The following is a 21,246-nucleotide window of genomic DNA, read 5'->3' on the forward strand; positions in this document are numbered from 1 at the left end:
CTGTTCCACGCAGCTGCATCTCCTGTCTGGGGTCTGTACACCCCCCGCCGGAGGACAGGGCTAGGGCTGGGGCTGGGAGTGGTACAGCCATGCCGGAGAAGCTGCCTGCATGGGGCTGCCCAGTAGTGCCAGGTTCTGCTCCTGTGTCTGCTCCTTTCACTGCTGCGGTTCCGAAGAGCTCTGTGGTTCAGAAGTCTGTATCCAGCACAGCGGGAGGACAGAGCCCACACCGCCCCCCATCCTCCCTCCCTGGGGAGGAGTCACGTGGGGGGGGCACATGGAGAGGTCATGTGCCCCCCTTTAGCTGGTGCCCCCCCTTTGTGTCCCTCCCATGAGTTGCCTATGTGCAGCGTACCGGTAAGAAATAAATTCTACTTGCACCACTGCTTATATATTAAAAAGTGTTTGCACCTATTAAGTGCAGATGCATGTAAGTGCACACTCAGTTTTACATGCACGCCAGTAGAGACCTGGCAGATGCTCTTTTGAAAGTTTACCCCAGTTTTTCCATAGAGATAAAATAAAGCACCATCTAAATTCATAATCATAAATGTATGACAAAGAGCCTTACCCAGAATTACTTGAAGAAGGTGGTGGAAGATCAGGCGTTAGAACATAAAGACTGTTATTTTTTGGTAAGTGTAGAGTTTTTAATACAGTCTGCAGAAAAAAAAAGAAAACATTTGTTCAAAAACTGTAGATTATGGGGTTTTTTTTATCATTTGCCTTTTTTAAAAATTTTGATTTTTTTTTAATTTAGTTAAAATACACATATTGAAAATAATTCCTTGATCTGCCATAGTAAACTACTACGTTTGTAGGAGAATCCTTTCTAAAACACACAGACAGGCAGACAAAACAGCAGCTCCTTTAGGCTAAGAAGAACAATAAATGAACAGTGGTACAGACTTATATAGATAACTAAATTGGTTTACAGAAGTTGATTCTTTTCACACCAACATTTTAAGTGAACTGATTCTTTAATAATGTTACTAGAATCAAAATAATGTAGAAATCAACAGTCCTTGTGTTTTTTATGCTCACTTACAAGCACTTATTGGTTTCAAACATTTAAATCACTTCACTGATAAAGCTGTAGGAAACTTACACTATCATCTACATCTCCAGTCTTCCAGCCTTTTAACAACATTTTCGATACAGGAATCTGAAGTTCATTTTCTAAAATGTGTTTGATCTCTCCTGCAGAGAAGGCAAAGAAAAAATATCAACAAAATCATGTTCACATTCTTCTATATTTAGGAAAACAAAGCATCAGACCCTGCCTCACTGCAATAGAACAACATTATGGCTCCAAGGTCCAACGTTCAACTTCTTTGCTGTTAGATTATATCCATTTTCAAAAAGCATTTAATATTTGTGCATCTTTCTCCACTACATGCAATACCTTCACATAAACAAAAACAAACAAACATTATTTCAGCAGCCCAGGCGTCAAGACAAAAACTAAACTAAATAAAATGGGAAAAAACAGTTAGGGAAACTAATTTTCATTTAATGTTGCTAAAGTCCAAAAGGTCCATTTCAAATCAGGGGTGGGGGGAAAGGAGGGGATAGTAATACACACATACCCCTCTCACAGCAGTGTCCTTTGATTTCAATATAAAATTATCAAGATTTTCAAAGATGTCTAAAAGATATGGAGGAATTATCCTGTGCCCACTGACTTCAGTAGTGCAGGATCAGGACCTTAGACACACATCTTTCATTAGCAGAGCTTGGTCGGGAATTTTTTGATCAAACTCTTTTAGCCAAAAATGCTGATCCATCAAAACCAAAGCTATTCACAGGAAAGGGCCAGTTTCAAAAAATTTCTTATTTCAAAAAAAAAAAAAAAAAAACCCTTTTGAATAATTAAAAAAAAAAAAAAAAAAAAAAAAGGTTACTTACCTTCTGTAACTGTTCTTCGAGATGTGTTGTTCACGTCCATTACACATTAGGTGTGCGCGCGCCGCGTGCTCGAACGTCGGAAACTTTTTCCCTCAGCGACTCCCATCGGGCCTGCAGGGTCTCCCCTCCCGCCAGAGCGGCGCCCCGCTCTAGCGTATATATATCCCTGCCGGCCCGACCCTCCCTCGGTTCCTTCTTGCCGGTGACTCCGACAGAGGGGAAGGAGGGTGGGAAGTGTAATGGACGTGAACAACACATCTCGAAGAACAACAGTTACAGAAGGTAAGTAACCGTTTTTTCTTCTTCGAGTGATTGTTCACGTCCATTACACATTAGGTGACTCACAAGCTTACCATTGGAGGAGGGTAGGAGTCAAGGAATAATCGACTGAAGCACAGCTCTACCGACCGCCGCGTCCTCTCTGGTCTGATGATGGATCGCGTAGTGGGCTGTGAACATATGCACCGACGACCAGGTGGCCGCTTTACAGATTTCCTGGAGTGGAACCTGCGCCAAGAACACCGCCGAGGACGCTTGGGCCCTAGTAGAGTGAGCCCTGATCTGCGGGGCTGGTACGTTAGCGAGCTCATAGCACGTGCGTATGCAAAGCACAATCCATGCCGACAAGCGTTGCGTCGAGATAGGTTGGCCTCTCATTCGCTCCGCAATGGCAACCAACAGTTGAGTCGACTTGCGGAATGGCCTGGTCCGTTCTAGATAAAAAGCCAACGCCCTACGGACATCGAGGGTATGCAAGCTGCGATGGCTTGGGTCCGAGTGTGGCTTAGGGAAGAACACCGGTAAACAAACGTCCTGTCCCGTATGAAAATGCGTGACCACTTTCGGAAGGGATTTCGGATGCGGTCTGAGCTGCACCTTATCTTTATAAAAAACTGTATAGGGAGGTTCCGAAGTGAGGGCCCTCAACTCCGAGACCCTCCTAGCCGATGTGATGGCCACGAGAAACGCTACCTTCCATGAGAGGTGCATGAGGGAGCAAGAGGCCAGGGGTTCGAAGGGCGGCCCCACGAGCTTAGTGAGGACCAGGTTGAGATTCCACGCAGGGACCGGCAGGCGCGAGTAGGGAAACACCTTGTCCATCCCCTTGAGGAATCGGGCTACTGTGGGGTTAGAGAACACTGAAGCCCCCAACTCCCCAGGGTGGAACGCCGATATGGCAGCCAGGTGCACCTTAATTGAGGCGGGGGCGAGCCCCTGATGCTTGAGGTGCAGCAGGTAGTCCAGAATCAATGGGACTGAGGCCTGCAGAGGCTGGATGTGATGAGGCTCACACCAGTGGGAGAACCGTTTCTATTTGGCGAGGTAGGTCGCTCTTGTGGAAGGCTTCCTACTACCGAGGAGGACCTGCTGGACCTGATGGGAGCACCTGTGCTCCATATCGTTTAGCCAGAGAGAAACCATGCCGTGAGGTGTAGCGACGGTAGGTTCGGGTGGAGTAGGCGACCTCGGTCTTGCGTGATGAGGTCGTGATGGAGGGGGAAGGGCGATCGGAGTGGTCACGGACAGTTCCAACAGGGTCGTGAACCAGTGTTGGCGTGGCCACGCCGGGGTGATGAGGATGACTGTAGCCTTGTCCCTGCGGGTTTTGAGGAGGACCCTGTGGATGAGCGGGAATGGGGGGGAAGGCATACCTCAGGCTCCCGCCCCACGGAATTGCGAAGGCATCTGCCAATGAGCCCGGACTGAGGTTCTGGAATGAACAAAACTGAGGGCATTGGCCGTTGTCCTTGGTGGCAAAGAGATCCACCTGGGGAAACCCCCACCTCCGGAAGATTAAATGCAGGACGTCCTGTCTCAACGTCCACTCGTGCATGTGATAGGACCGGCTGAGGCGGTCCGCTAACCCGTTTAGGGCCCCCGGGAGATGTGTCGCTAGTAGGTGGACTGAATGGGCTATGCAAAAGTCCCAGAGGAGGAGCGCCTCGTGACAGAGGGGAGAGGACCGGGACCCGCCCTGCTTGTTTATGTAAAACATGGCGGTAGTGTTGTCCGTCAGAACTGACACGCTGTGGCCTTCTATGGTAGCGTGAAAGGTCTGGCAGGCGAGGCGAACCGCCCTCAACTCCTTCAGGTTGATATGCAGCAACTTTTCTTCCCTGGACCATAAGCCCTGAGTCCGCAAGTCCCCCAGGTGCGCCCCCCAACCCAGGTCCGACCCGTCTGTTACTAACGTCAGAACGGGTTGCGGGGTGGCGAAGGGGACCCCTGCGCAAACTTGCTGCCGATCGAGCCACCAACGGAGGGAGTTCGACACCCAAGCCGGGATCGTCACGACCAGGTCTAAGGGGTCTCTGTTGGGGCGATATGTTTGGGCCAGCCACAACTGCAATGGCCTGAGTCTTAGGTGGGCATGTCCGACTACATGAGTGCAGGCCGCCATGTGCCCCAAGAGTTGCAAGCAACATCTGGCCGTGGTCATGGGGAATTGCTGGATGGAGCTCACGACCTTCTGAATGGCCAAGAACCGCGATACGGGAAGACCCGCCCATGCCGCCACTGAGTCCAGGACCGCCCCTATGAAGTCCAGTCTCTGCGTGGGGACCAGCGATGACTTGGGTACATTGACCAGTAGACCGAGCTTGCGGAACACCTGTAGTGCCAACGTCACATGGGAGCGAACCCCGGCCTCCGACTGGCCCGCAAGGAGCCAGTCGTCCAAGTATGGGTAGACACGCATCCTTCTTTTTCGAAGAAAAGCTGCCACCACGGACATGCATTTTGTGAATACGCGCAGGGCCGTTGCCAGGCCGAAGGGCAAGACCGTAAATTGGAAATGGCGCCGGTTGATAGTGAAGCGCAGGAACCTCCGGTGGGCCGGGCGGATGGCGATGTGAAAGTAGGCATCTTTCATATCGAGGGCAGCGTACCAATCTCCCGGATCCAGGGACGGGATAATAGTACCAAGGGAGACCATGCGGAAACGTGTTTTGAGCAAGTATTTGTTTAGTTTGCGTAGGTCCAAAATAGGACGGAGGCCCCCTTTTGCTTTGGGAATGCGGAAGTATCTGGAATAGAACCCTTTCCCCCTGAGGTCCGGATGAACCTCTTCCACCGCTCCTACTGTGAGGAGGGTCTGCACCTCCTGCATGAGGAGTTGCTCGTGAGAGGGGTCCCTGAAGAGGGACGGGGATGGGGGTGGGAGGGAGGGGGCGAGGAGAACTGAAGGGTGTAGCCCGCCTCCAGCGTGCGCAGGACCCAGCGGTCCGATGTTATATTTGACCAAGCACGGTAAAAATGGAACAGGCGGTCCCTGAAACACAGAGGGGGATCCGGAATAGAGGTTGGTACTCTGTCCTCGATCGCAGCTTCAAAACCCTTGCTTGTTTCCCGGCTGCGGCTTGCCTTGGCCATGATTCTGACCCTGGTTAGGCGTGTTGTTGCGTCTACGCCTGTTATCCCTGCCCCTCCTGCGGTACGGTTCCTGTCTAGGACGAGGGTGGTACTGTCTCTGCGGAGGTTGGGGCTTAAAGGGCTTCCTCTGCGTCACTGGGGTGTGCATCCCCAACGACTTGAGGGTAGCTCGAGAGTCCTTGAGGCTATGCAGTCTGGCGTCCGTCTGGTCCGAGAACAAGCCTGATCCCTCGAACGGAAGGTCTTGGAGGGTGTTTTGCACCTCTGGGGGAAGGCCGGAAGCCTGCAGCCACGCCGAGCATCTCATTACCACTCCTGACGCGATTGTCCTGGCGGCTGCGTCCGCGGAGTCAAGGGAGGCCTGTAGCGAAGTCTTGGCTACTGCCTTCCCTTCGTCTACTATGGCCGCAAATTCGGGTTGCGAGCCCTGAGGCAAGGCTTCTTTGAACTTGGAGACCGATGCCCAGGAATTGAAGTTGTGTCTGTTCAGAATCGCTTGTTGGTTTGCGATCCTCAGCTGGAGGCCTCCGGACGAGTAGACCTTTCTCCCAAATAAGTCCAAGCGTTTAGCCTCCTTGGCCTTGGGGGCCGGGGCTTGCTGGCCATGTCGCTCCCGTTCGTTGACCGCAGAGACGACCAGCGAACATGGTGTTGGATGAGAGAATAGGAAATCAAACCCTTTAGATGGGGCGAAGTATTTCCTCTCTACGCCTTTTGCAGTAGGTGCAGTGGAGGCTGGTGTTTGCCATACCGTCTTATAATTGGACTGGACCGTCTTTATGAGCGGGAGCGCGATCCTGGAGGGGCCCTCTGGGCTTAAAATGTCGACCATAGGGTCCTCCTGCTGAACAGTCTCCTCTGCCTGCAACCCCAAATTGAGGGCTTCTCGGCGGAGCAGGTCCTGGTGCGCCCGATGGTCAATCGGGGGAGGACCGGACACGGTTGTGCCCGCCACGGCTTCGTCTGCCGAGGAGGAGGAGGTCATGGCCTTTTGCGCGTCTTCCTCCTCCTGCAACTCCTCATCGGCTGGGTGCTCCTCCGGGGTGCGTTCCCTGACGTGGGTCTGGGACAGTGCCGGGCTCGGTGCCGAGTCAGCCCTTTCCCTCTCTGGCGGCCTGGAGACCGTGGCCTCTTTGCGAGAGGGTGGGCGCCACTGTGGAGAGCGGGACCGGTGTCCCGAGGGGCCAGATCTCGAGGTCCTGGACTGGGGGCCTTGTTGGTGGTAGGCCCAAGTGGTCCAGAATGGCCATTGCCCTGGATGGCCCCATTGTGGGTGCCAAGTGGCTTCGTGCTCCCTACTGGCCTGTGCTCTGTGGGCATATCTGCTGGAAAGGCCCGAGTCCACCTCCAAAACTACGGACGGTGATCTAGAGGGCCACGGCGGTGCCGTGGAACGGTGCCGGTCCGGGGTCGGAGAGCGGTGCTTTCGTGACCGGGACCGGGAGTAGTGCCTTGCTGACCTGGATCGGTAACGGTGACCCCGGGACCGGGAATGACTGCGGGAGGACGGTCTCGGGGATCGCGCAACCGATACGTCCCGGTGCCTACTCGAGCCGGGCTGCTGGGTCGGTGCCTTGCGCTTGTTGGGGCCCGACGGTTGTGCGGCCCTCTGCGCGGAGGGAAGCCGGGAGTCCACCGAGGCGGAGCTCGACCGGGACAGGCGCCGTGAACGGTGCCGAGATGGCGACCGTGATGGGCGCATCATTGCCGGCTTGCCTTTGGATGGCAGTCTCGGCGCAATGTCCTTAGCGCGGAGGGTGCCCTCAGCGGACAATTCAATGAGGTCCTTTGCTGCCTCAAATGTGTCCGGGGTGGAGGGCTGTTCCAAAAGTTCCTCCAGCCCTTCCTCCTCACTCGACGCGCCTATCCCGGGGCTCGACGGGCCTTTCGACGCCGGAGCCACTGGCACCGGGATATGTGCTGGGGCCGCAACAGCCTTAGGAGCACTTGAGGTCTTTGCGGGCGCTACCCTCTTGTGCGGGGAACGCCCTCGGGCCTTGGGTTGGCCCTTCGATTTAGCCGGCGAAGACGACCAGTGCCAGAGGTGTTCCCGCTGATTCGGTGCCGTGGGCTTAGGTTGCCCCGCCGGCGTCGGATCACGAACCGATGCCGGGGCACTCCGCACCGAGGTTGCCGGTGCCGTTGAAGTGGAGGGCTGTAACGCCGTCTCCATGAGCAGCTGCTTCAAGCGAAAGTCTCTCTCTTTTTTTGTTCTAGGCTTGAAAGCCTTGCAGATCTTGCAGCTCTCCTTTTGATGTGCTTCCCCCAGACAGCAGAGACACGAGTCGTGTGGGTCGCTTACTGGCATAGGCTTGCGGCACGTGGCACAAGCCTTAAAGCCTTGGGCGTGCGGCATGCCCCGCCGCCCAGGGCCGGTGCCGGGGTTGGTCAAACACCCGACACAAAGAAGTTTAAGTCTTTCTAAATAGCCAGGGGCTTAACACTAACTACTGAAGAACTGATAACTGAAGATAACACTGAGTACTATGCTAAGGGACACTCTCAGACAAGAGATAGAGATGTTCCAACGTCGCCACGGGCGGTAAGAAGGAACTGAGGGAGGGTCGGGCCGGCAGGGATATATATACGCTAGAGCGGGGCGCCGCTCTGGCGGGAGGGGAGACCCTGCAGGCCCGACGGGAGCCGCTGAGGGGGAAAGTTTCCGACGTTCGTGCACGCGGCGCGCGCACACCTAATGTGTAATGGACGTGAACAATCACTCCAAGAAGAACTTTTTTCCCCCCAAACATCCCATTTTGTCATTTTTAAGTGAAAATTTCCAGTTTTTTGTTTCAAAACAAATACTCATTTTCAAATTTAGGCTAATTTTATAATAAAACATTTTTTTTAAATCAACATCAAAATGAAACACTTGAAATTTTCAAAACAATACATTTTGATTGACCCAAACTGATTTTTTTTCTCCGGGGGTCTCTGAAAATTTGAGGCTGGGTCACAAATTAGGATGTGAAATTTTTTAAAATCTCAAATTTTTTCCCCAGGACAGGAAAATACATGAGCTGTTTTGAAAATATCAGCCAATAATTTTATGATGGAATTAATAATGTTATAAACTAAATTCCTAGTCACCAAGTTCATTCTGGTACAGTAACAGCTCCATCAATGTACAGACTTTGAATTTGAAGGATCAGTTACGTAATGAGGATTTGGCAGTTCAACCAAACACTTTTTGTTTTAGAAGATAGGTCAGAAATTTTAACCACAAGAGCAATCTGTCATACATATTTTAATTTGCATATTAATAAATAACACTGGTAGTTGACAACGAAAAGCAATTGCTTAGGAATTTCAGCAAAACAACTTGTTCTGAATCTTAATTTTAAAGCATGGTTAGGATGGTTCTTCGAGTAGAGCCATTTTAAAATTAGTGCAGTTAAGATTAGTTTTCCAAGAGAAAGATTGCTTCCACGTTTCCCTTTGGTCCTCCCCGTATTTTTCCTCAACTTTCATATTGCAAGCAAAAGCATTCTGCTGACATCACTGTGGGATCCACATGCAGTTTTAAATAAAAGGATATGATATGGCAAATAGATGAGGCAAGCATCAAGATGAAGTACTGGCTGATGTAAATCTTCAAAAAAAGAAAGATAGCTATTTCTATCAATAACTGTCTCCCAGACTAAAGATCCACAGCCAGCCATGAGCAGACAGAAATAATCACCCATAAAATGAGAGAGATTCAGGGCCACCTGGAAGGACAGGAGGGCAAGTATCCGGGGAGCTTTCCATTAACAACAGCACCAGCAGCATTAGTCAAAGGTGCAGAAGAACCCATTCTAAGGCTGAGATTGGGAATATGATTGGAGGGGAAAGGAAGTGCACGGGCATAACAATTCTAATACAACTAATTATTAATGCACTTTGCATGAATTTCCACTTTTTTTCCTTTTTAAATAAACATACTTATGTGCAGCACACCAGGAAGACATATAATGAGTATCTGGAGCTCTGCATGCTAAAATAAATGCTGCAGCAGCCAGTGTTTCTGTGTTCTAAAGCCATAGATTAATGCATCTCAGCAGGAAACCAGGTTGGCACTGCAGTTTGCAGGTAAGAAATTCCAATGAACAAAGAGGAGTGAAGGAACAAGAGGATATGCAAAGAGGAAGGAAGAATTATACAATTTATTACAGCTTTTAACTAACAGTTCCCCCCCCCATAAAACCAATTGTCCATTGACTTGAAAAAGGTGCCTTTTGTGGGTAAAAAGGTCTTCAAAAGTTGACTTCAACCATTACATCCTCACTGTCAGCCTATCACTTAATCAACCTCTACTTCAAGAATTAACTCTACTCCAATTAATATATTACACATAAATGTACCAAGTGTATGGCTATTTCAGTATATACACATAAATATACTATTACTATATGCATTGAGGAACCTGATTTAAAAAGGACAGTTACCTGTTCCGTAACTGGCATTCTTCGAGATGTGTTACTCAGGTGTATTCCGCCATAGGTGTGCGTGCTCACCACGTGCACCGGTGCCAGAAGTTTTTCCCTTAGCAGTATCCGTAGTGGGGGAGCACCGCTGCGACCCCGGAGTGGCGCCAACATATCGCGCCATAAAGGGGGCTGCGTGCTCCCCCCACCCTCAGTTCCTTCTTGCCAGACAACTCCGACAGAGGGGAAGGAGGGCAGGACATGGAATACACCTGAGCAACACAATTCGAAGAACGCCAGTTACGGAACAGGTAACTGTCCTTTCTTCTTCGAGTGATTGCTCATGTGTATTCCACTATAGGTGACTCCAAGCTATCCCTGATGGAGGCGGGTAGGAGTTTCAAGTGTAAAAAATTTTAGGGGTTACCGCCCTACCAAACCCGGCGTAATCCCTTGCTTCGGAGACGCTCGCATAGTGCGATGAGAAAGTGTGGACAGAGGACCACGTAGCAGCCCTACAAATGTCCTGAATAGGGACATGAGCCACATAGCCCGCGGACGAGGCCTGGGCTCTCGTCGAATGAGCCTTCACTATAGGAGGCGGGGAGACCCCCTGCCAGGTCATAGCAGGTGCGAATGCACAAAGTGATCCAGTGGGAGATCCGCTGGGTGGAGACCGGTCGCCCCCTCATGTGCTCGGCCGAAGCAATAAAAAGCTGGGGGGACCTTCTAAATGGCCTGGTTCTGTCCAAGTAAAAGGCCAGCGCTCTGCGCACGTCTAACATGTGCAGGCGGCGTTCCTCATTAGAGGATCGGGGCTTAGGACAGAGGATCAGGAGGAAAATATCTTGATCCATATGGAAAGCCGAGACTACCTTCGGCAAAAAGGCAGGGTGAGGGCGGAGCTGAACCTTGTCCTTATGAAAGACCGTATATGGTGGTTCAGAGGTCAGGACCCTGAGCTCGGAGACCCAGCGGGCTGAGGTGATAGCCACTAAGAACGCCACCTTCCACGACAGGTGGGACCACGAATATGTGGTTAACGGCTCAAAAGGAGGCCCTGTGAGGCGGGAGAGTACCAGGTTTAGATCCCAAAGCAGGACTGGGGGTCTGGCGTAAGGGAATGCCCGATCGAACCCTTTCAGAAACCGGGCCGTGATGTGATGTGAGAACACAGACAGGCCCTGCACCGGGGGATGGAAGGCCAAAATGGATGCCAGGTGCACCCTGATGGAGGAGGGCGCCAGGCCTTGGGTCCGAAGGGACAGGAGGTAATCGAGGACAAGCTGGATAGGGGCGGAAGAGGGAGAGGAACCTCTATCCCTCGCCCACATAGAGAACCTATACCACTTAGCCAGGTAGGTTCACTGCGTGGAGGGTTTCCTACTTTCCAGCAGGACCCTTCTCACATCCTCAGAACACCTCCCCTCCTCCTCATTCAACCGCGAAGCAGCCATGCTGTCAGATGGAGCGTGGCTAGGTTGGGATGGAGGAGGCGACCTTCCTCCTGGGAGAGGAGGTCCGGGCGTAGCGGCAGCCTGCAAAGAGGGGCCGCTAAGAGTTGCAGCAGGGACCCGTACCAATGCTGACAGGCCCAATCCGGGGCTATGAGGATCATCCTCGCCCCGTCTGACTTCACCTTCTGTAGGACCCTGTCTATTAAGGGGAAGGGCGGGAAGGCGTACAAGAGGGGCCCCGACCATGGGAACAGGAACGCATCCGATATGGCTCCTTCGCCCTCTCCCGCTCTGGAGCAGAAGCGGAGTGAGGACACTGTCGATTCTGGGCGGTGGCGAACAGGTCTACCTGGGGAGCACCCCACTGTAGGAAGATCCACCTGGTCACCTCCTTGTGGAGGGACCACTCGTGTTGCTGGGAGAATACCCTGCTCAGGCAGTCTGCGAGCGTGTTGCTCTTGCCGGGCAGATAAAAGGCCCGCAGGAGTATACTGTGGGCTATACAAAACTCCCACAGGAGCTGGGCTTCCTGGCATAAGGCCCAGGAATGCGTGCCCCCATTTGTTGATGTAGTACATGGCGGTCGTGTTGTCCGTGAGGACTCTGACCACCTTCCCTTGTATGTGCTGGCGAAATGCCACGCATGCCAGGCGTACGGCCCTGAGCTCCCTGAGATTTATGTGCAGGGTTAGCTCCTCTGGTGACCACATACCCTGGGTCCTGAAATCCCCCACGTGGGCTCCCCAGCCCAGGTCCGAGGCGTCCGACACTAGATCTAGTGAGGGATGGGGCTCTCGGAAGGGGATACCCTGGAGCATGTTGCTCGGGAGGGACCACCATTGGAGGTCTGCCATCACCCTGGGTGGCACTGTGACAACCTTGTCCAGGCCGTCCCTGGCCTGGGAGTCCCGGGAGGCCAGCCAAAGCTGGAGGGGCCTCATCCGAAGCCTGGCATGTCGCACTACATAGGTGCATGCTGCCATGTGGCCTAGTATTTGAAGGCACACGCGTGCCGTGGTTATCGGAAAGGCCGTGACGGAGGCAATGAGAGCCTTGAGCGTCTCAAACCTGTCCCGTGGGAGAGAGGCCGTGGCTACTCGGGAATCTAGCAGCACCCCTATGAATTCTATGCGCTGAACTGGAAGTAACGTGGCTTTCTCCTCGTTTACCAGTAGGCCTAGAGCCGCGCAGGTGTCTAGCAGGAAATTCATCTGCTGCTGCACCAGAGCGCGAGACTGGCCCTTGAGCAGCCAGTCGTCAAGGTATGGGAAGATCTGCAGCCCTTTCCTCCTGAGGTGGGCCGCCACCACCACCATACACTTTGTAAATACTCTGTGGGCAGTAGAAAGGCCAAAGGGGAGGACCGTAAATTGGAAGTGGTCCTGACCCACCAGGAAACGGAGGTAGCGCCTGTGACCCTCGAAAATGTGGATGTGAAAGTACACATCCTGGAGATCCAGCGCCATAAACCAATCCCCCTGGTCTAGAGATAGAATAATAGAGGCCAGGGACACCATGCAGAATTTGTAAGGCACCAGAAACTGGTTGAGGTTCCGCAGGTGGAGGATGGGTCGAAGCCCGCCCTTCGCCTTGGGGATGAGTACCATCCCCATGAGTACCATGAATACCTGGAGTAAAAACCCCTGCCCTGGTATTCCCGAGGTACCCTTTCCACCGCTCCCAGAGAGAGGAGGTGCTCTAATTCCTGGTAGAGGAGTAGGGCATGCTACGGGGCCCCGTCCGGGCGGCCGGACGGGGGACAGGTGGGAGGGGCTGAAACAAACTGCAGCCTGTACCCTTGGGAGATGGTACTGAGGACCCATTGGTCCGACGTGATATAGGACCACCGCAGTCGGAAGTCCGATAAACGGTTTAGAAAAGGTAACTTTATTAACTGGGTGGGGGGTACACTGGCAACAGGCCCGATAACCCCCCTCAACAAGTCAAAAAACGCCATTTTCCCTGCCGTTTGGCCTTCGAGGCCCCAGGCCGTGGGGCCGAGCGGGATTGGCGTTGGGACTGACATCTTTGATCCCTCTGCCGCTTAGGCGGGGGTTCATATCTGCCCCTAACTTGCGGAGCAGAGGGTTGAGGCCTGGGTTTGTCCTTAGCAGGTGGGACGTACAGGCCTAGCGTCTGCAGGGTGGTATGGGAGTCCTGCATCCCGTGCAGATGGGTGTCTGTCTGGTCTGCGAAAAGGGCCTTGCCATCAAACGGCAGGTCCTGCATTATGGACTGGGATTCTGACGATAGCCCCGAAAGCGAGAGCCACGACGCCCGTCGCATGGAGACAGCGGTAGCCATCGAACGAGCGGCTATGTCTGCCACGTCCGAAGCCGCCTGGAGAGCCACTTTGGCGGCGGTCGCACCCTCCTCAACCAACGCCCTGAACTCCTTCACATCTTTGTCAGGAATGAGGGGCTCAAATTTGGGGAGGGATCCCCACAGGTTAAACTCATAGAGGCTCAGAAGCGCCTGATGGTTGGCCACTCTGAGCTGGAAACTCGTTGACGAATAAACCTTTTTACCAAAGGCATCAAGTCTATGAGCATCCTTGTCCTTTGGCGTGGGCTGGCCATTCTGTTCACGGTGGTGGACCGACTGAACCACTAGGGAGTTTTGAGCTGGGTGGGTATAAAGGTACTCGAGACCCCTCGCGGGGACGAAGTACTTCCTCTCAGCCTTCTTAGAAATAGGCCCAAGAGAGGCCGGGGTCTGCCAAAGGCCAGTGGTGATGTTGGCAACTCCCTGATGGAAAGGGAGTGCCACACGCCCCAGTACCGAGGAGGCGAGGGCATTGAAGAGGGTGTCGGAGGGCTCCTCCATCTCCTCGGCCCAGAGCTCGAGGTTGGCTGCCACCCTCCGAAGCAGCTCTTGGTGGGCTTTAAAGTCCTCCTGGGAAGAGGGAGGCGGTACCGCAACCGAATCGCCCTGCGCCGAACAGGTGGACGGCACGGCGCCTTCGGCGGCCAACGGCATCGTGGGCTCCACGTCCGGGTTTGGTGCCGAAGTCGGTGCCGGGGGTTCGGCACCCACGACTTCATCCCGGTGCCGGGAAGGTGACGCGGGTCGGCAGTAAGAGGCTCCAGCCACGGAGCGAGGGCCTGGCTGCGCAGGTGCCTGAGGCCATGGTGCCCACTGGCACCACTGTCCCTGCCAGGGCAGGCCTGGAGCAGAGGCGCATCGGGCGCCGGCAGGGCAGGCTGGTCCTGCGGTGCGGCCCTGGGAGAGACGGCTGCGCGCCGACGCCGAGGTCCGGGAGGAGCGCACGGTGCCGTAAGAATGGCTGGAGTGGTCCCGATCGTGATGGCTCCTGCCCCGAGATTTCGACCTAGAGGAGATCGAGACATACATGTCCAAGGAGCTATCCCTGGACTCCGTGCGGCGCCTGTGGCCACGGTGCCTCGGTGCCGGGGACTCTCGGGATGGGCCATGAGCATGGCCTCCATGACGGTGGGCACTTGAGTAGGAGCGTCGGTGCCGATGGCGTCGCGACCTGTCCCTCTCTGACTCGCCGGAAGAGGAACGGCGCTGTCTCTTGCTGCCTCCTCGACGGCGCTCAAGGCCGGAGGAGTGGGATCCGCTCCTGGAAGAGTCCGGACGCGGAGTCGACGCGTCGCAGGGCTCTGATTTGCACCTCGACCCGGGAAGGTGCCTCGGCCTCCAACACCTCTGGAGAGTGCTGATGGGTGCCCAGGGGCGGCTTCCCACGGGACTGGGGGCCCGACTGCAGCGGCGCTTCCGGCACTGGAAGTGTCAGTATATCACACGCGGCCTGAGCTGCCTCTGGCATCAAAGGGATGCATACCTCCGGTGAGGCTCGCGCGGAGAGGTCTGAACTACTCCGCTCAGCCCAAGGTCTCTGTCCCGACGGGTATCGCAGGCTGCCCAACTCGGGTCTGGTCTCCCCGCTGTCCTTCTCTCGGCGCCGCTGAGACTTCCCTGGCTTCTTAGCTGGGGAGAGGTGCCGGGACATCAACGGTGCTTCGCTGCGCACCAAGGACGCGGTGCCGGGTGCCGATTATGAATTGCGCACCGGAGTGCTTCACCATGTGCCGACGACGCGGAGCCTGGCGCAGTGTCAGCTTGACGTGCTGGTGCCAGGGCCAACGCCAACTCCATTAAAAGAGCCTGGAGTCGGATCTCACGCTCCTTTTTCGTCCGCGGCTTGAAGGAGCGGCAGATCTTGCACTTCTCACTAACGTGAGACTCGCCCAGACAGCAAAGACACTGATTGTGTGGATCACTTCTGGGCATGGAGTTGCAAAGGAGTCACACGACTCGAAGCCTGGGCCACGGGGCATGCCCCGAGCCAGGGACTCGCGAAAGAAAGTTCAGTAATGGAAGAGATCAGTGAAACTGGATACCACTAAGCTAGAAACGCTGCAGCTACGCTAAGCTGGAGCAAGTTCCAACTACCTTCACTGGCGGCAAGAAGGAACTGAGGGTGGGGGGAGCACGCAGCCCCCTTTATGGCGCGATATGTCGGCGCCACTCCAGGGGTCGCAGCGGTGCTCCCCCACTACGGATACTGCTAAGGGAAAAACTTCCGGCACCGGTGCACGTGGCGAGCACGCACACCTATAGTGGAATACACATGAGCAATCACTCGAAGAAGAATAATTGTTTCTGTTTCAATTTTATTATTACTCCTGAGGGCATTCTGTGCCAAAAAATTAAAAATTCTGCACACAATATTTTAAAATTATGCCAAATTCTGCAAATTTTATTTGTCAAATCAATGTGGAGGCTCTGGCATGGCATTGGGGAGCACAGGCCACTGGTTGCACAGAGGTGGGAGATCACAGTGCAGCTCCCCCACAGGACACGGACTCAGCAGTGAGGCTGCACCCAATCCTGACACAGCACAAGGACCAGGCCTGCCCCAGAAACACCCCAGTGCCCTGCCCCTCCATGCCAGGTGCACCAGGTGTGGGCAGGTAGGCTCAGCATGGCAGGATCCAAGTGTGGAGGGGCTTAGTGTGGGGGGATCCAGGTGTGGGTTGAGAGGGTTCTGGGGGGGCAATCTGGGTGTGGGCAGCTCAGTGGGGAATCCGGGTGTGTGTGGGGATCTGGATGCACAGGGGCTTGTTGGGGGGGCTCTGGGTGCAACAGTAATGGGACTCTGCAGGGGGGTCCAGGTGAAGGTGGTTGGGGCTCAGTGGGGAGGGGGGCTGGGTGTGAAGGGGGATAAAGTTTGGCAGGGGGTCTGTGTGTGGGGGGCTCAGTAGGGGGTCCAGATGCTGGGGGAGTGGGGCTCAGTGGGGTGGGGATCCAGGTGCGGGTGACTTGTCAGGGTGGTTCAGGTGCAGGGGGAGTGGGGCTCATCGGGAGGGTTATGAGTGCAGGTGGGGTGAGGTTCGGTGGGAGGGTCTGGGTATGAGGGGGTCTGGATGCATGGGTTGGGTGGATGGGGAACAGCTCTCTGTGCAGGGATTTCCCCTTCCTCCCCCCCAGCTGAGAAGCGATGGGTGCAGGAGGTGGGGTGGGGAGGAGAAGAACTTCCTGCAGCTGCGGGAGGGTCTGACCCAGCCCCGGTTGCCATGCAGGGAAGAGGAAGTCCTGTCCTCCCCAGCCCAGCCGGGACTAGCAGTTGAGCCCGGCGCAGGGTAGAATCCACCAGTCTTGTCTTCCCCAGTCCCGCCACCTGCGCCACAGTGATTTACCTCTCTGCCAGCTGCCCTGGGCACCCGAAACATACTGCTGGGGAGGGTCACATGACCACTCTTGTGGCTTCCCTTTGCTTCCCCGTCAGAAAGTCATTTTTCTGCAGGAAAGCAAAGAAATATGCGGGGGACATAAATTCTGCGCATGTGCAGTGGCGCAGAATTCCCCCAGGAGTAAATAATTATTATAGATGCATTGCTTTTGGGGTAACGTATTGTTGAAAACTGAGCAAAATTTTAAATCAGTATAAATATAAAATCTGTCCTTTTACAGAATCATAGTTTCTGAACATAATGCTTAGTCACTTTTAGAAGATTACACCCACATTCCCTCACAAATATTTTATATACCATGTACAATCTCAGTGCATTATCAAGTAATTACAAGTAAACCAAATTAAATCTTTGCAGACACTGTAAGAATGTGGATGTAAAACTTTGAAAAAACAGCTGCTCGAGAATCCAGCTCTTTCCTCCAAGCCGCGAGGAGTTAATGCAGTAATTGGATACAGTGATGCATAATAATTTACATGAAAAATAGGTTATAGTATCCAATTGACTGAAATGCTGGCCAGACTAAACAAGGCTGTATTTAATTTATAATGTTTAATTAGTTTCCTTACCACCCCCAAGCTATTTATCAGGCAGTGAGTTTACTCTTTCTTGAAGATTTCCCAGATTTTGTTACTGTGGTTGATTATGTTAATATAATAAATACATTTCTGTGGATCCTGTAGTCAGCTGTTTTAAAGTTTATCATTTATACCCTTGTTTTTCCACTATATTTCAGTAATAGACCCAAAAGAATAAGGAGCTTTTATTACTAAGTTCAAAATCACAGTGTAGGATTTACATCCTTCTATTGTTTAGCTAGCAAACAATAAACCACCAATCTAGAGATAGACATCTTTCATCAGATTAGTCTTGCACCTACAGTATTCAGCTAATTTAGCATCAGAAGACCCAGAAACATTCCCTACTACCACATACTTGCTACTGATTCAGTTTCTCATTTGTGAGAATCAATTTTCTCATGTGCTGGAATCTTGCTTGACTTAGGGATTCATATGAGGATTTCTGTAATATTTTAACTCTGCTATCATCCAGTTTACCAATATGTACACAGAGTGGAATTTTCCCAAGCCCTCTGTGCATGGGCTGAATCTCACTATGGTTACAAGACAAGGGTGGATTTAAGATAATTAATCCCTCTGTAGGTGTGGTAAAAGATTAATTTATTTATATGCATGGCAAAAAAGTTAATGTTCTTGCATTTATATGTTATATAGAGAACCAAACAATATACTCACAGGAAATCTTAATATAATACAAACAATACAAAAGCCCAAATAACTAACCCTAGGAAACAACTTTCCTTCCTATTGCTGACACTTACGCATCATACATTGGGTGCCTTGCTCATTCCAACAGTTACTATTTATTCAACCTTCCTTTAAGTTCTCTTTGCTAGTTAAATGTCCCTTCTGTTTGGATCTCTAACCTGCTGTGGTGGTTGTGGCATATTTCCATCTAGTGGAAATTTGATATAATTGCAATATAAATTCAAGCAAACTGAGAAACAGGCTAGAGTCTAGACAGATGTGGAGCCTCAGAGAAGTTTTAGCCATGTCTAAATGATATTGAATGGTTATTTCCAGAAGACCATTTTTGGAAGCCTAGTTTAATAAGAGCCACTTTCAGATACTTTACACTCTGTGCTTCATAAAGAACACCGCACTTTGGTGATGAGCTATTGACAGGGCCGGCTCCAGGGTTTTGGCCGCCCCAAGCAGCCAAACAAAAACAACAACAAAAAAGCCGCGATCACGATCTGCAGCGACAATTCGGCGGGAGGTCCTTTGCTCCGAGCAGGAGTGAGGGACCGTCCGCCGAATTGCCGCCCAACAGCTGGACGTGCCGCCCCTCTCTGAAGTGGCCACCCCAAGCACCTGCTTGGTAAGCTGGTGCCTGGAGCCGGCCCTGGTTATTGATATGATGGCGATAGCTGAGAAAGATGGCAAGCTCCAGTTTACCACGATTCATGACTTTTAACAAGAATGCAGCTAATCACTACACAAAAAATATGATGTAAATGGAATCTTTCTATTTCTGTGAGATTGACTATGGATTAGATATAGTTAGAGCCAGAAAAATGAAATAATTGACATTAAACTCTAGGAGTCTCTCCATGAAGAATTTCCTCTAACTTATCAGGTTAGAAAGGTGCAGCTGAAGAGATGAACACAGTCCTAAATTCTCGTTTCACAACAAATAGAAATGTGGTTTCAAAGTAATGCAAATTTAGAGAACGATTGCAAATTGTTGATGAATCCACTGTCTCACATTAAGAAAAATCAGCTATTAGAATCTGATACAATTGAATCAAACATGGACTTTGATCTAATTCTTACAAAAGGGAGGTTGACCCTAGAAAAGGCAATTGAAGTATGTTAGGGCACTACCCTGGGACTCAAGAGACCTTGGTTCAATTCTCTGTTCCGCCAGCATTTTCCTGTGTGACCTTGGGCAAGTCACCAAGTCTCTGTGCCTAAGCTCCCCATGTGCAAAACGGAAATAGTATTCTCTGCCTGACAGAGGTGCCGTGAGGAGAATTATAGCAAAGATTGAGAGTCACGAAGGTACTACGGCAATGAAGGCCATATGAAGTACCTAAAACAGAGAGTACAGGAGGAATCCAGAGAGTTTATTCTCCTATGACTACAGATCCAAGCACTAATTGTTTTTAATCATACCCAAGAGCTAACAATTGCTTTAACCAATAAAATGAGGTTTCAGCACATGAAAAATACATTGCATATTACAAATGCAAACAACAACAGTGCCTGCTGTAGTCAGACAGCTCTCAGCCTAAGCTCTGCCATTGTCTCAGGCTACATCCTCACTACAGGGGGGGGGTCGATTTAAGATACGCAAATTCAGCTACGCGAATAGCGTAGCTGAATTCGACGTATCAGATCCGACTTACCCTGTTGTGAGGACGGCGGCAAAATCGACTGCCGCGGCTCCCAGTCGACGGCGCTTACTCCCACCTCCGCTGGTGGAGTAAGCGCGTCGATTCGGGAATTGATTGTCGCGTCCTGACGAGACGCGATAAGTCGATCCCCAAGAGATCGATTTCTACCCGCCGATTCAGGCGGGTAGTGTAGACCTAGCCTCTGTCTCTTGCCCCTGGTCCCCGGTCCCCGCTGGAACTCCCACTCCGGGGCATTCTCACTGCTCCCTGCAGGAGTTGGGCTCAGTCCCAGGGTCCTACTGAGTCTAATTATCTCAGTCCAGCTACAGGGCACTCTCAGAGCTGCAGTGTCCATCTTCCCTGATCAAAGGGTAAGGAAAAGAAAAGGATATCACTGCCTTGGTCTGGGATCCCCTGGCCATTGGGCTCCCTAGCCGTCTCTAGCAGCATCTCTTCTTGGGCAAACTTTCCCCCCTTGTTCTGTGGCTAGTTTCACCTTTTAAGCTGCTGTTCTCCAGGCAGAGAATGCTCTGCCGGTGCACCTAACTGGCACTGCCTGAATGCTGGGATTCCCGTGAGGCTTGCTGTCAGTGGGATGGGGCATGTTCCATCACATAAGAAACCTTTTCTTGGGGGTGGAGGGTGGCTGTTTGAGCATCAACCCAGTCCCGGTCTCCTGGGGCAAAAATTCTGCATTTACTTGCGCCTTTCTGGCTCGGTGCTGCACCTAGAAGTTACAGGGCTGAAGTGCCAGATAGCAGCACATAATCCAGGGATTTGAGTCCTGTACAAAGTATAGCTGTAGTAAGGGCCCATGGTCTGTGACCAGGGAGAAGAGACAAACCTGAGGGAGTCCACAGCCCACTTTATTCCCAGAGCCTCCTTCTCAATAATAGAATATGCTTTCTCCCCGGGGAACAACTTTTTGCTCAAATATAGGACAGGGTGCTCTTTACCCTCAAACTCCTGGGACAACACTGCTCCCAAGCCAACGTTTGATGCATCTGTATAGAGAACGAACTCCTGGAAGAGTTCTGGATTGGTGAGGACAGGTACCCAGCTCAGCTGCACCTTCCGGATGCTAAAAGCTTCATAGCACTAGTCATCTTACTGAACCTTTATTGATGTCTTTACCCTTCAGCAGATCACTCAGGGGTGCCATGATCCATGCAAAGGTGGGATGAACCAGCAATAGTATTCCACAAGGCTCAGGAATCAGCGTATTGGTCTTCTGGTTCATGGTGCAGGGCAGGATTTAATGCGTGGACTTTATCCATCAATAGTTTCCCAAGTCTTCCTCCTACCTGATACCCTAAATAAGTCACCTCTCTTATGGCCAACTTACACTCAGCAGGCTTACCTGTGAGGCCAGCCTCTTCTAGGAAAGTCAGTACTGCTTTTAGATCACTGAGGTGGTCTTTCCACATAGGGCTATAAATTACAGTGTCATCAAGGTAAGCCGC

The 21,246-nt window shown here is 52.1% G+C and overlaps 1 protein-coding gene across 1 annotated transcript in view; it reads right to left on the minus strand.

The window, feature by feature from the left end:
* Positions 1-21,246, minus strand: part of FAF1 (Fas associated factor 1) — a 320,133-nt gene that overhangs the window by 228,196 nt on the left and 70,691 nt on the right. Inside the window, 2 exon segments of the mRNA XM_065409464.1 lie at positions 572-660; positions 1,109-1,200. Of these exon segments, the coding sequence (XP_065265536.1) occupies positions 572-660; positions 1,109-1,200 (181 nt within the window).

Source organism: Emys orbicularis, chromosome 8 (genome assembly GCF_028017835.1).
Source record: "Emys orbicularis isolate rEmyOrb1 chromosome 8, rEmyOrb1.hap1, whole genome shotgun sequence".
Taxonomy (NCBI): Eukaryota; Metazoa; Chordata; order Testudines; family Emydidae; genus Emys; species Emys orbicularis.